This window comes from Colletotrichum abscissum (genome assembly GCF_030869225.1).
Source record: "Colletotrichum abscissum strain IMI 504890 chromosome Unknown Scaffold_107.1, whole genome shotgun sequence".
Taxonomy (NCBI): domain Eukaryota; kingdom Fungi; phylum Ascomycota; class Sordariomycetes; order Glomerellales; family Glomerellaceae; genus Colletotrichum; species Colletotrichum abscissum.
The window spans coordinates 16,851-29,223 of NW_026849996.1; the positions used below are offsets into that span (position 1 = coordinate 16,851).

The 12,373-nt window shown below is 52.3% G+C and overlaps 5 protein-coding genes across 5 annotated transcripts; 2 read left to right on the forward strand and 3 right to left on the reverse strand.

Moving 5' to 3' along the window:
- CABS01_16529 (endochitinase) lies at window positions 1-1,446 on the forward strand (the record flags this gene model as incomplete). Its single annotated transcript, XM_060549859.1, has 4 exons — window positions 1-98; window positions 152-250; window positions 310-359; window positions 434-1,446. 4 exons carry the CDS (start codon window positions 1-3, stop codon window positions 1,444-1,446), a joined length of 1,260 nt encoding a protein of 419 aa, XP_060405437.1.
- Window positions 1,447-2,163: 717 nt separating this feature from the next.
- On the reverse strand, window positions 2,164-3,897 carry CABS01_16530 (uncharacterized protein; the record flags this gene model as incomplete). The annotated part of the gene is made up of 3 exons (XM_060549860.1): window positions 2,164-2,370; window positions 2,469-2,880; window positions 2,990-3,897. The coding sequence occupies 3 exons, from the start codon at window positions 3,895-3,897 to the stop codon at window positions 2,164-2,166; spliced, it is 1,527 nt and encodes a 508-aa protein (XP_060405438.1).
- Window positions 3,898-5,419: 1,522 nt separating this feature from the next.
- On the reverse strand, window positions 5,420-7,794 carry CABS01_16531 (uncharacterized protein; the record flags this gene model as incomplete). Its single annotated transcript, XM_060549861.1, has 5 exons — window positions 5,420-5,481; window positions 5,541-5,922; window positions 5,989-5,999; window positions 6,042-7,136; window positions 7,761-7,794. The coding sequence occupies 5 exons, from the start codon at window positions 7,792-7,794 to the stop codon at window positions 5,420-5,422; spliced, it is 1,584 nt and encodes a 527-aa protein (XP_060405439.1).
- A 1,549-nt stretch (window positions 7,795-9,343) lies between these two features.
- CABS01_16532 (uncharacterized protein) lies at window positions 9,344-10,287 on the forward strand (the record flags this gene model as incomplete). The annotated part of the gene is made up of 4 exons (XM_060549862.1): window positions 9,344-9,421; window positions 9,472-9,617; window positions 9,671-9,733; window positions 9,783-10,287. 4 exons carry the CDS (start codon window positions 9,344-9,346, stop codon window positions 10,285-10,287), a joined length of 792 nt encoding a protein of 263 aa, XP_060405440.1.
- A 1,362-nt stretch (window positions 10,288-11,649) lies between these two features.
- CABS01_16533 (uncharacterized protein) lies at window positions 11,650-11,976 on the reverse strand (the record flags this gene model as incomplete). The annotated part of the gene is made up of 1 exon (XM_060549863.1): window positions 11,650-11,976. One exon carries the CDS (start codon window positions 11,974-11,976, stop codon window positions 11,650-11,652), a length of 327 nt encoding a protein of 108 aa, XP_060405441.1.
- Between the last annotated feature and the right edge of the window lie 397 nt (window positions 11,977-12,373).

Consider the following 12,373-nt stretch of genomic DNA (forward strand, 5'->3'; position numbering starts at 1 on the left):
ATGAATCATTGCAATCTATGGTTCATTGGAGTTCTGGTAACTTTTGTGACTTTCGTCGCTTCTACTGGGCGACAGAATGCCGTCTACTTTCCCAACTGGTATCACAACACTGCCTGCTTGTGTTCGGTTTGGTGCTGACTTGATTCTCTAGGAGTATCTACAGTCGCGATTTCCATCCTCAAATGCTACCAATTTCCGCAATAACGCACATTCTGTACGCTTTTGTCAATATCAAACCTTCAGGAGAAGTGTGAGTTATTTCCCTCATCCTCTGGCCTCGGCTGACAACCCCCGTTGCTGCTCATTCAGGTTCTCCGCCGACGTATATGCGGATTTGGAGAAGCATTACTCAACTGATTGTATGGCCATTTCGATTTCATCTCCGGACTATTGTCGCAGTTCTTTGCCGTGCTAGAGCTGACTGGTAGATTAGCCTGGACAGACACAGGGTCCAACGTCTACGGATGCGTAAAGCAACTTTTTATCTTGAAAAAGACAAACCGCAAGCTCAAGGTCATGTTAAGCATTGGAGGTGCAACTTGGTCAACCCAATTTGCTACTGTTGCTAGTAACTCACAGAGCCGAGAGCTCTTCGCCGAGTCTTCTGTGATGTTGATGAAAGACTGGGGTTTTGACGGCATTGATATCGACTGGGAATTTCCCCGAGACAAGGTGGAAGCTGCAAATTTTCTACTCTTGCTCCAAGCCGTGCGACGTCGCCTTGACGCCTACGCTGCAGAGCATGCCCCCTCCTACCATTTTCAACTCAGCATTGCGTCGTCCGCCGGAAGTGAGAAATACAAGAGGCTTGACCTTAGGGCCATATCGGATATCGTCGACTGTTTTTATCTCATGGGATACGATTACGCGGGGTCATGGAGTGCTATTACCGGACACCAGGCAAATCTTTATTCTAGCACCTTAGAAGCACAGTCAACACCTTTCTCGACAGATGTTGCCGTCTCAGACTACGTAGCCGCGGGTGTGCCTAGTCACAAGATCATACTGGGTATGCCGTTGTACGGCCGCAGCTTCTACAACACCACTGGCCTAGGCCATCCGTTTTCAACGGTTGGGGCAGGATCATGGGAAGCTGGCGTGTGGGACTACAAGGTCTTACCACGACCTGGAGCCCAGGAGGTTTATGATCCGGCCGTAGGCTCATCGTACAGCTGGGACTCCCGTACCAGAGAACTGATCAGTTACGATAGTTCATCGTCAGTGCGAAACAAAGCTGCTTTCATCAAATCGAAGGGCTTGGGCGGAGCGATGTTCTGGGAGGTCAGTGCAGACAGAACAGGCAACGCTAGCCTTGTCAAAACGAGCTATGACTGTCTCATTAGAAACGGTGGCATTGACTCGGAAGAGAATCTGTTGGATTATGCTAATAGTCAATACGCCAACCTCGCAGGCGGAATGCCGGCCGATTCCGCGCACGCGACATAGCTTGTTGGACTGGGCGTAGGGTATGATTTGCGCCATTTTGTGAAGCTTTCGAGAATCAATGGATCAAAAACATGGCTAATGGGATTTCTCGTTCAACGTGGTTCAAGATGTTGAGAAGCAGGTCTCTTCTATTCCCTGCCTTTCTTTCTTATCGGTGTTTTGTTTACCAGGCTAACGCGTCGACAAAACTGGCGGACTATCGAGCATCTTGTCATTTTGAATTAAGACTTGTATCAAGATGCACCTATTCGTGTACTCGCCGGTAACATGTTTTCAGGCTTCTGTTACTTGGGATATCGTCTACCAAATCACGTGCATCTCGGGCTATTCTGGTCATAAGGCACCTATTTGTAGTCTTGAAGATGAATTCTACCACTTGGATAATGACTGCCCTGGCTTAGGGATGTTCACTTAGTGCACCGCTCGTTTCGGCTTGTGGCGCTGAGGTTAAGTAGCCACCGCGTCTTAGTCTAGTGCGAGAGCATAGGCGCACAGAGACATAACAGCACCGTTCTGCATTGAGTAGTGTACAATCAACAAGAGCTGTCAGTAAGAAACACTACTGGACATGTACATCTAGTAACCTGATTGGAGGACAGTACTTCATGTTCACCTCATGACTTCTTGCACACTGGAAGCTGAAGACAGCTACAGTCGATACTGAAGAGTCATGAGCATGGCTAATGAAAGTAGCAGAACGTGCCGGTTTAAAGAGCGCTAGCTAGTGGATACATGGGACAATGCGCCGCTCGCATTAGTGGATGCTACAACTGATCGCCCCTTCCGCAGATCGAGAACGTTTAATGCGAACCATGGCCAGTAAGCCGTTTCCGTCCACCATGCTAGGTATTGGAGCGTCCGGATGATCTTGTACACACCCCGAACATTCGATGTGGTTCCAACCACAAGTTTAGTCCAAAGGATCTAAAGAGAGAAGAACTGTTAGTCTATTCAAAGTAACATCTCAAATCAAATCAAATCAAATGACAAGTCACTCAGATAAGAAAATTGGGCCGGCTTACCGTCTTCTTACCCTCCCGTGTTGTTGCAACGAAGTACCAATGCTCTCCCTGGACGATTAGCCCAGGAAGAAACGGAAGGTCTCGGAGACTTGAACCCGTCTTTGCCGTGGCTTCGTCCAGAAATGCCCATTGAACAGCATGCCAGCTACCCATCTGGAGCTGCGCATCATCCACACTACCACCGGGTCTCTTAGACTCGATGCTTAGTGACACGGGGTTGTCGCGTAAATGGAAGTAGGAGGTGTGATTGACGGTGCTATAGCCGGACTGGGCGCGGAGGCGTCTAACTGCATTGGATACTGAGGCATCATCAATTCCCGCAACCTCAGTGTCAATGTACATGCAGTAGTCCACCATCCGACTAGGGGTCTGCATCCGCTTCAGGAGCTTTGCATGAAGAGGAGCGGTTTTCCTGCAGAATCATAATTCAGTCATTCAAAAATTCCATATCACGATAGAGGCACTCGGCAGTCAGGCATCACAATAGTGGCACGAGGCAACCAAGACTAGGTGGGACTTACGTGCTAGCGAAGTTAACAAGTCCGTCTTTGATGGGGGCATACGGTCGGCGTAATGCAGCGGACAATACCCGATGATGAACTTCCGCTCCCCAGCCATCTTCATCGACCTGCTCCCGAATGCAGAACTGTGAGCAACTGACAATATGATCTACGTCTCGATAGTCGGGAACTGGCCCACGTCGTGTCTGGCCTCTGCTGGCATCGAAGAAGCTATAATCCGAAATGCCGAAGAGCAGCCCGGATAGGTAGCAGCGATGACTTTCGGGGATGATATCATGACCATTGGCGAAACCGTCTATAGCCGCAAGAACGGCTGTGAGTTTGGGCGCTAGCTGTGGCGCAGACTCCAGGGAGTCAATAGATGCAATTTCGAGCGGATATTCGTGGAGCTGCAAGGCCATCATTTGCTTAGATGGAGACGAGCTTCTGGACGCGGACTGAAGAGAAGACGGGGCCCTGCTGCCGGACTGCGATGCCGAATCAGCGGGAAAGATGGCTCGGGGAGTAGCATGGGGATCAATCTGGCTGCCGTGCAGTCGACGTCGCTTAGATGGTGTTGCGGGATGGTGTTCGAGGTCTGGGTCCATAGCAGAGAACGAAAAGATTTCTCGCGAGTCGGTATTCGCGTCTGAACGAGATTCAACGAGTCTTTCAGGGCTCATATAGACATCTGCGGTCCTGTTAAGCTCCAGTGAAGTCGAAGATGCAGGCGGGGTCAGCGCATCTGGTGCCTCTCGAGGGCAGTGCGCACTATCGCTGTAGTCTTCGTAAGTGCGCTTGTGTCCCTTGGAGCGGTGAGAGGTCGAAAAGGGCCATTTAGACGTGCAAGATACAAACACATCAGCGTTCGGGAGCTGTGAGAGCCAATCGCAGACGTATCCTGTGCAACTACTTCTGGGTGGTAACATGGACACTGATGGAGGCCTGAAAGACAAACAGATCGAGCCAAGCGGTTGTTTGTCGAATGTAGAAGTAGAAATATCTGTTTCAACTTCCTTTCTGTGATTCTCGTGATTTTGTTGTAGACGATGGTACACACGATAACCGGGTATTGTGGACTAAGTGAATGGCTAGAAGTGTAATGCGCAAAGATAGTGTGATTGGTTGCTCAGCAACGGGTGATATGTCCTTCGTGCGCGTTGAGCCCACACGTGATGCCGTCGAAGTTATTTATCGCTGATAAGCGGGGTTAGGTTTGGACAGATGGGGGATAACAACACGGTATCAATCACGTGAGCTATCACATGATTCTTGTACCCAATCTGCGCATCGCAAGTCGCGTGACCGGGGTAACCGGGGTGAACAACCCCAAAAAACTCAATCAGTAATTATGGTCTGCAGTGGCACACTGAATAAGGATAAGCGTGGTTCTATTGCTAAGAGTGTTCTGGAGGGCCTGTAGTAGATTTATGAATGAGTGGCATCTAAGTCTTATGGCGCAATCCTGGCCCGACTATGTGATCAACTGAGTAGCTGAGTAACTGTACGCGGTGACACTCTCTAATTACGGCCATCCGTCAATGCCACTGTGTGGTGCCCAGGTTTTCTTGCGCTGATCTCTTGTGTATTCCTCACCCTGTATCCGGGCAAAAGACACCGCAACTCAGGTGTTGTGCTGTACTATGCACACAGTACTTTCTTACCCGCGATGTGAGGGTCACGGCTGTAGAGATCAGGTTCCAAGTAGTAGGTGGATTGTGATGACCCGTAGGGTCAGGTCTAGATACAAGATGTAACGCAAAGAAGAGAAACGAGACATCGCACTGTGCGAGCGGCGCGTCGCCGCAAGAAAAGGGGTCATGGCTTCGCCGTGACTCGCGATACCCTTGACACCACCCTGGCACGCGATCCCGTGACTCGCGAATAAGTTGGATGAACCGATCGAGCAGCAGTTAGACGGGCAGGGGTCATTTTGTGTGTATTGATGAGTATGACGGGTGAATGGCTATAGAAAGAAATCCCATATCCATGTAAGGAGTGTACGATCCCTTCGTATACGGATACCCTTGCTAGCCTTACTCATACCTCTGGTGAAGCATCAGTGAGGTCGCCCGAGGTGACACAATTACCGTAGCGAATGTGCTGGGGCAGTCTGACAGAACCTATCCCATCGACTGCGGCATGACGTCGGTACATTGATATGCGGAGTAGTAGCCAATCAGACCATCTCGAGTCCCTTTTCTCACCCAATGAGCGTGATTGATAGTGAGTACCTCCATCGACTATAAAGTTTGCGTGTGGAATCGGTACCAGCAATCTTCGCTGGTACATATGGCCACATCACATTCTAGACAACCCCTTCTTGAGTACTTCCGCTTTGTACGCTGCGTGTGGCTGTTCCCACTTATGGGCCCTAGGGCAGTCCTATCCTTAATTTGTGAGATCTGGCTGCAAGCTACGCATGGCGAGGAGACCTTTCTGCTCCCCCGTTTATGTAATTGCCACGGGACCGTCTCGTTCCGGCGGTCTGTTGCCCTCCGTGGCCGCGCCCGCTGACGAACAGCAGCCAATGTTCCAAACCTCTGAATAAGGTGGGTAGACAGCTGTCTACGCCATTCAAGTTGGGTCTTAATCCGGGGATAGTCCGGGTTACCCCATTGTTGGAGAAGGAAAGTGTTGATGATAATCACTTCGAGGAGGAAGTTCCAGGCCAAGGCCTGCCAACTACCCCTTCTCACGGGCCTGTTGAAGTCGTAATAGGACCGCGATTGATCACTCGTATCGACACCGTTCATTCGGTGGTTGTACTCATCTACTGCCAGAGGTATCCTTAGATCCTTCCGCACGTCCGGACCAAAGACTTCCCGTGCCGCCTTCTTCGCGGCAGTGTTGCCGGCAGGCCGGCGGCGGTTGCGGACCACTTCGGAGGTCTCGTCGAAGACCGTGGTGAGGAAGAGAACGAGGGCATTATCCTTCCAGGTGAACTGGTTAACCTGGAAGTCATCCAAACAAATGGATAAGTATGGAGTCAACAACAAGAGACATTTTTGACCGCTTACTTGCCCGTCGGCTGTGGAGATTGCATGGAGCTGCCCTCAGGGGATTCCTCTACCTTCCGTCTCCTTCTCAGCCACAAGAGTCTTATCAATACCACCGTCTTTACGGCAAGTGCCCGTGGCACCGATCTTTGGGTCTCGCAGGGCCCGGAAGAGCTTCACGGAGGCGAACAAATTATCCAGAAATACATGGTAAGTAGCCAATGGAAGGAGGGCAAGCAGCGAGGTGACCACCAGCTGGGTCGGCGTAAGTGCCGTCTTCCGGGCCGCTTGGTCACCTGCTGCGGGCCGGGCTTGTGGCACAAGTCCGTAAGGCCCGTCGCCGTGGACGTGCCAGAGCCACCGGAGGCAGTACCCCTTTTGTGCCAACACCCATACCTTAAAACCCTGCGGGATCGGCTTCGTCGGGATCGTTGTGGTCTCCATAGACCGGCCCGTGAACCGGACCATGGCCTCGTCGACGGTGAGGTCCGAGCCGGGCCGGAGGAAGCGGTCGCCGGTCTCTTGGATGTGGGCGGACCACTCATTGACTTGTTTGTACACCTTCGGCATCCGAGACTCTCGGGGATCACGGCCACGGCCGCCAGGGGTTGGCCGGGTTGGTGCCGTAATTAGAGCTGCGTCGAAGATCCGAACCCGACGGAAGAGGAGCTGGAAGCGGTCTCTCGTCATGAGTCGAGTAAAAGGATGGATAGGATCCTCCCGATCCTGCTGAACTGACCAATATCTTGCGACTTCTGCTTCAGGGTGTATTCCCATATAAATTAGAATGCCTAAGAAGAGGTAGAGTTCGTCTGAGGTCGTTGGCTTCCATAGAAGACTGCGAGAACGTCTTTGTGCTGGCCCGAGCCTCGCGGAGGGCGGCCCCGCGTTAGTCCACTTAACCCACCGGCCCACGAGCTCGGCCGGCACGAAGTCAAAGAAGAGGTCTACCGGCTGCCTGGGCAGCTCGAGCACCTCGGCGGGCCGGTGCGGCACCTCGAGGGGCACGAACTGCCCCGGCAGGCCGGGCTCGAGCTCGGGAGGCTCACAGGGCCGGACGGTGGCATTATCACATCGTTCCGGCGTACAGTCGGTCGTACAGGCAGCAGTAATATCCTCGGGTAGTAATGCAAAGATGGCCGACGCATCACCGAGAGCACGCCACCCAACTTAGCAGACACCTCCAGACAGCAGTCAGGTCTATCGACATCGCAAATGGCCAATCCCTCAGCTTGCAAGCCATGAGAGCCATGCCCCTTGCTACCCTCTCTTGCTTGCCAAAATGCAGAATCTGCCCGAGCTTGGACACCCCCACTAGGCTATCGAGAGCCTACGTGCGGCAACCAAAACAGACATCGAGAACACCACCCGCGAAACGAAAATCATCAGGACTGCGGTGCAGCAGAGCACAGTCGAACTTACAAGCCCAATGCCATGCGCGTGGTCATCACAGCCGCTAGGGAGGCTTGACAAACTAGCGAGCTGGTGGTAAAGGTCGAAAATGATACCAAAGCACTGGACCCCGATGAATCAGGGGAACGCCGTGCAGTCATACGCCAGCGTGGCCGCCCGAGGAGGACTTGCAGGGAGCACGCATAATCCCCACAGCTAAAGAGTGTCTCAGACTCACGTGGAGTCATTGTAAAAACATGAGACATCTCATTATCACTGCCGGCCACACAGCCATGAATCCCCGTAGCCTCAAGACGCACGTAGACCGCGCCATCTCACAGATCAGTAACGAACATTTCCGCAAGAGGAATGTCTATCTGGTCTATCGTTGGATGGCTTACGTCGATCTGGGATCTTCTCGGCGAGGGGAGGCATTGTACTCTTCTATCGACAACAAGGTCGCTTGGACAGCCACACAGCTTGGTAGCAAAGAAAGCGATTCATTAGCGCCATCATGCTCGCCTTCCGGCAAACAGACCTCGCAGTGCACTCCGAAAAGCATCTGAGGTATATGGAACGTTTGATATCGCCCAACGTCGCACATCCCTCCATGACGAAGCCTCGTCGCGGTGATTTCGCGTACTTCGAAAATCTTATCGATCCCATGTCGAAAATTTGGCAACGTACTGAGTACGTGCACCATAGCTCCATAAGGACCCGCGGGGTACCGGAGGCGCGCGGCTCTACGGACCACCGACCCAGCAGTGGTGCTGAATCTGCAGCCTGATAGCAAGCGCTCGGTGAACGGGCCCTCCGCAGGTGGCTAATTGAGCATATCCGCCACCGAGTGGCGGAGCGCTCCCCTGAGGTTGCTGCAAACCAGATTGGCCAATTCCGAGCAGGAACAATCCCACGTGGTTCATTCAACTCCTGGGCCCTACCGCTGAAGAACTCGTTCTTTCGAGTCTTTCCACCCGTGCGAGAGCTGACGGAGACCCCATCCGAACCATGAGCTTATCACAAGAGAGAGTTTTCACAGCCCGACACCCACACTCGGACCTCAGTTCGTACCCACTACAACGACCCTACGTGAATATCCCAAGCGGCTATGGTTCGGTCTTGCTGGCAACACAGCAGCATCGTCAAGGGGCTGGGATGAGCTCGTGAGGGCTATGGCGCACGTAAGCACGCTAAGCTAAGAAGGCATGTCTTGAAGGGCGCCCTCGTACTCCAGGGCTGATGCAGTTAGTTCAGTGGGGCTTCTTAAAATGGTCACCCGCTTAAATAGGAGTTGCGTTCCCAGCCAGCTTTCGCCGTCAGGCATCTCAAAGATATCAGTGTCTTTGCGCACAGCACAGTACAACATGATGGCTTTCGAGGCGGGACTACAGTACATGTTTCGGTATGCCCAAGGCGTTCTGAATTCCCATGCCGCGACGAGCGCTGGATCCAAGCGGTTAGTCCATCAGGATCTTCTCAAGCACGCGATTTCGCGAGGAACTATCACAGCAAAATCCCGCTTACTACCGCAGGTTCCATTCACCTTCTGTGTAGGGGCTGAGTCGAATGGTGTCAGTGACGGACCAGGAAGAAGACTGGCCATTATGGTCATCCTTGAACGCTCGTAAGGTTCATGCCTAACAAGATAAGGGCCATCGCACCTCAACTAGGACTGGTGGGCAACTCGCAGCAAGTTGGTGAGTGCAAAGCCAATGTTCGATGGAACGCCCTCGAGTGTGGAAACTTTCAAGGTCAAAAGAACTCACCAAAGGTAGGGTGACAGGCGGCCCTGTTTGCGAGCAAACCAAAAGGGATATGATGGCAACTCAGAGCAGGGTGTTGACCCACGTGACCACTAGGCTTTGGTAGCATCGGGTAAGGGTTGGAGGTTCTATCAAGGTTGTAATCGCATCTCAACGATTGGTTGGCGGTTCTGGGCTCCCCCAAAGCCCCGAACACAAGCAGCAAGGCTGCCCATTCGAAGATGACATATGCGGAGCTCTCCCCCGAAAGGATACCGTATTACCTATCTGACGACAACACCGACCCGAGCCTCAACGTCGTATATGCACCTTTTCCTCTTGATTCTGATTCGCACTAACTTTGTTTCAGGCCTATCTGAAAGATGCGTACGATCTGCTGCACCACACTCTGAAGAATGAGCCCAGAGCAAAGGTAGACATAAATTCCTTGCCTTACAGGTGCTCAATCCTTGATTATGGCATGCGCACTGGAATTTGGTCGATTGAAACAGCAGAGTCAGTCACTAGTCCTCCCACCTTTCGAGTCACAAGGTTGATCGAGTGCAAAGATGCGTAAGGCACTTGCAGGGTCGAGTGGTGGGTTACGACATTACCGACATGCACCCGCCAATGTAAGCCGAATCGGTTGCCCAATTAATCCACATTCTTACAGTTATGCAGGGACAAACTTCCGGATAATTTAACCATTGCTATAGGAGATGACGAAAGGGTGTGGCGCAAAGGCACCTCCTACGACATCATTCACGCGCGAGTCGTCGAGAGCATCGTAGATTGGCAGGACTTCCCCAAAATTGCCTACAACAATCTCAACCCGGGTGGTTGCTTGATCGTCGAAATGGTTGATCTTATGCCTTGCGGCGATGAGCAGAGGTCTTTTCCAGCAGACTCGGCTCTCAAGGCCTGGGCAGAGAAGTTCCGTCAGTACGATAAGCGTCAAGCTGATCAACAGGAAATCGAGGCTTTGCTTCGAGATCAGGGTTTCGACGTTACATGCGCAACGATTGATTTACCGATCAATCCCTACAGGCAATCCGAAAATGAGCGAGAGAGCGGCAAACGCTTTCATTGGTGCCTCAGACAGTTTGTGCAGGCCAAATGCTTTGCATCTCGTCGCGAAGCCCCGCCGCAAGAAATGTTGGACCAAGGAAATCCGGAATCCCGATAATCATGCCTTCTGTAAATGGTATTTGACCCACTACAATCTGTGGATAATCCTTCTGGCTTATTGACCTTTGCTGTGTCTAGCTACATCTTGACGGCTTCCAAGAGAGTGGACAACTGTAAACCATGGTGGTGAACTCAGCAGCACCCACAGTTCACAGGCCAGAGATGCTGAGACATGGGTGGGTCTACTGCACATTTGGATAGAGAGCATAGCAAATGGATCTTGCAACAACATTTGTCTTGGATCGTCCAGAGGCGATTTTGTCGCCACGTCTGAGATCTCGGCTTCTTTCACTGCCTCCTAATGCCCATGGGTAGACGTGGGGCACCGTCTTTTGGGAGGCAGAGGGGATATGTCCGTGGTCGCACGCGCTGATGCATATTACGCGATTATGGTGTCAATCTGCCACGAGTCTCCTTCGATGTCGTCTCACGTGCCGAATCACCATTCGGGCTATGGAACCATTGTCTTGGGTGAATACGATAGCGAAGAGGGCCACCAATCTTCCTCCATCAGCAATGTTTCAGTACGGCCTCCTCACACCTAACATGACAACCGGTCTCTATTGACTGGTGCTAGACTTTGCGTGTCTATGCCCTGCGTCCCTCTCATCTCCAACCCCATGGTGACTGCACTGCCTGAACTCGCCTCTATAGAGGCGTCGCTGAAAGGCCCGCCGAGCACCGGGCAGGAGGGGCCAGACGAAACGCGATTGATAGCGAAACGACAACATATTGCTAAACCTTACGACCGAACGCGTACTCATCCTGCTCTGCAGCACCTGATGACTACACTCAGCGCTGTTCACCGGCTGCTGGACCCTTTGGCTCTTCGTCCACTCTTTGCAGGCGGACTCGACCTCCCTCTCGTCCGATTGCCTTCCAAAACAATCCATCAAACTCAAAGACGATGGTCGAAGGGCCTTCTGCAGCCAGTCGGGGGACAGGCAAGCTCACTTTCGTGCTCGGATCGACATCTCGGACATCTACATCTAGGCTGAGCAATCATGGGTAGGGAGCTCCAGCAGGGGCAAAGGCTGACCTAAGGCGGCTCTCAACGGAAAGGTCTTGACTTCGACTATGGACCATATTCGCCGAGAGCTGGGGTTCCGCTGGTGGGTACGCTGGGCATTAGGGATTTTTGATGACGGCTCGCAATGTGTCAAGGTCATGTGACTGGAGGCTTCATGTTTTGACAGTATCACCCGCTGGCGAAAGACGAGAATCGTCAACCATGTCCAGCTCTTGATCGTGGCCAGACGCATTTACATACTGCGTTGCGAGGATGTGCTCGACTGAAATAGCCGTTGAGAAGTTAGCCACACTAGACAGTACGACACGAACCACGATGTTTGAAGCATGATCAATGTGAAGATGTCTCCCATTCAAATTCGATCTGGATCACCACGGTGGCATCAAGTGAGATGCCGAACGCCACCTTGCGTGAGGCTCGAGAGCCTTGGATAGGAAGATCTGAGTCGACGGGGATGTCGCCTGCTTTCAAAATCTTGCTCCCTTCACGGGGGCCATTGTGCCGAGGATAGACTGAAAGCAACCCGGTCGCTGTTGACGCAAATTCGATATTAAGAGAGAGTCTGTCGATCTGGATATGTAACGGCTCTTGTCCTACCCGCGTAAACCGATGCCACGGCAGGTCCAACTCCGTGATTTGAACGAAATGTGACAGCATCACGGGCCACGAATGGTATTTGGGTAGAATTGCGGCCATGCCATCGTAAGGGCGTGTTGGGAGCGCGTTCTCCTCGGTCTCAAGGTGTCGTTCAGCGAGGCTCGAGGTGGCTTCGCTAGACAAAGGTAGACACGCCCGACTTTCAAGTGGATAGCGATAGAAGGTCCGTCCCCCCCTTTTGAGCCTTTGAATTGCCTCTCGCATGTCTTTCACCATGCTTTTGTCACGAGTTATGGCACGCAGCAATGGGCATACGGAGTGTGGTAAAAGTGGCTTAACATATTAAAGTAGAAATAGACAAAAGGAAAAGGTCTATATACACGATGTCTGAGATAGACACGTGATTCAGCACGTGACGGGCACTTCGTGAGATGCGGTTACTATCCCTGTTACGTGA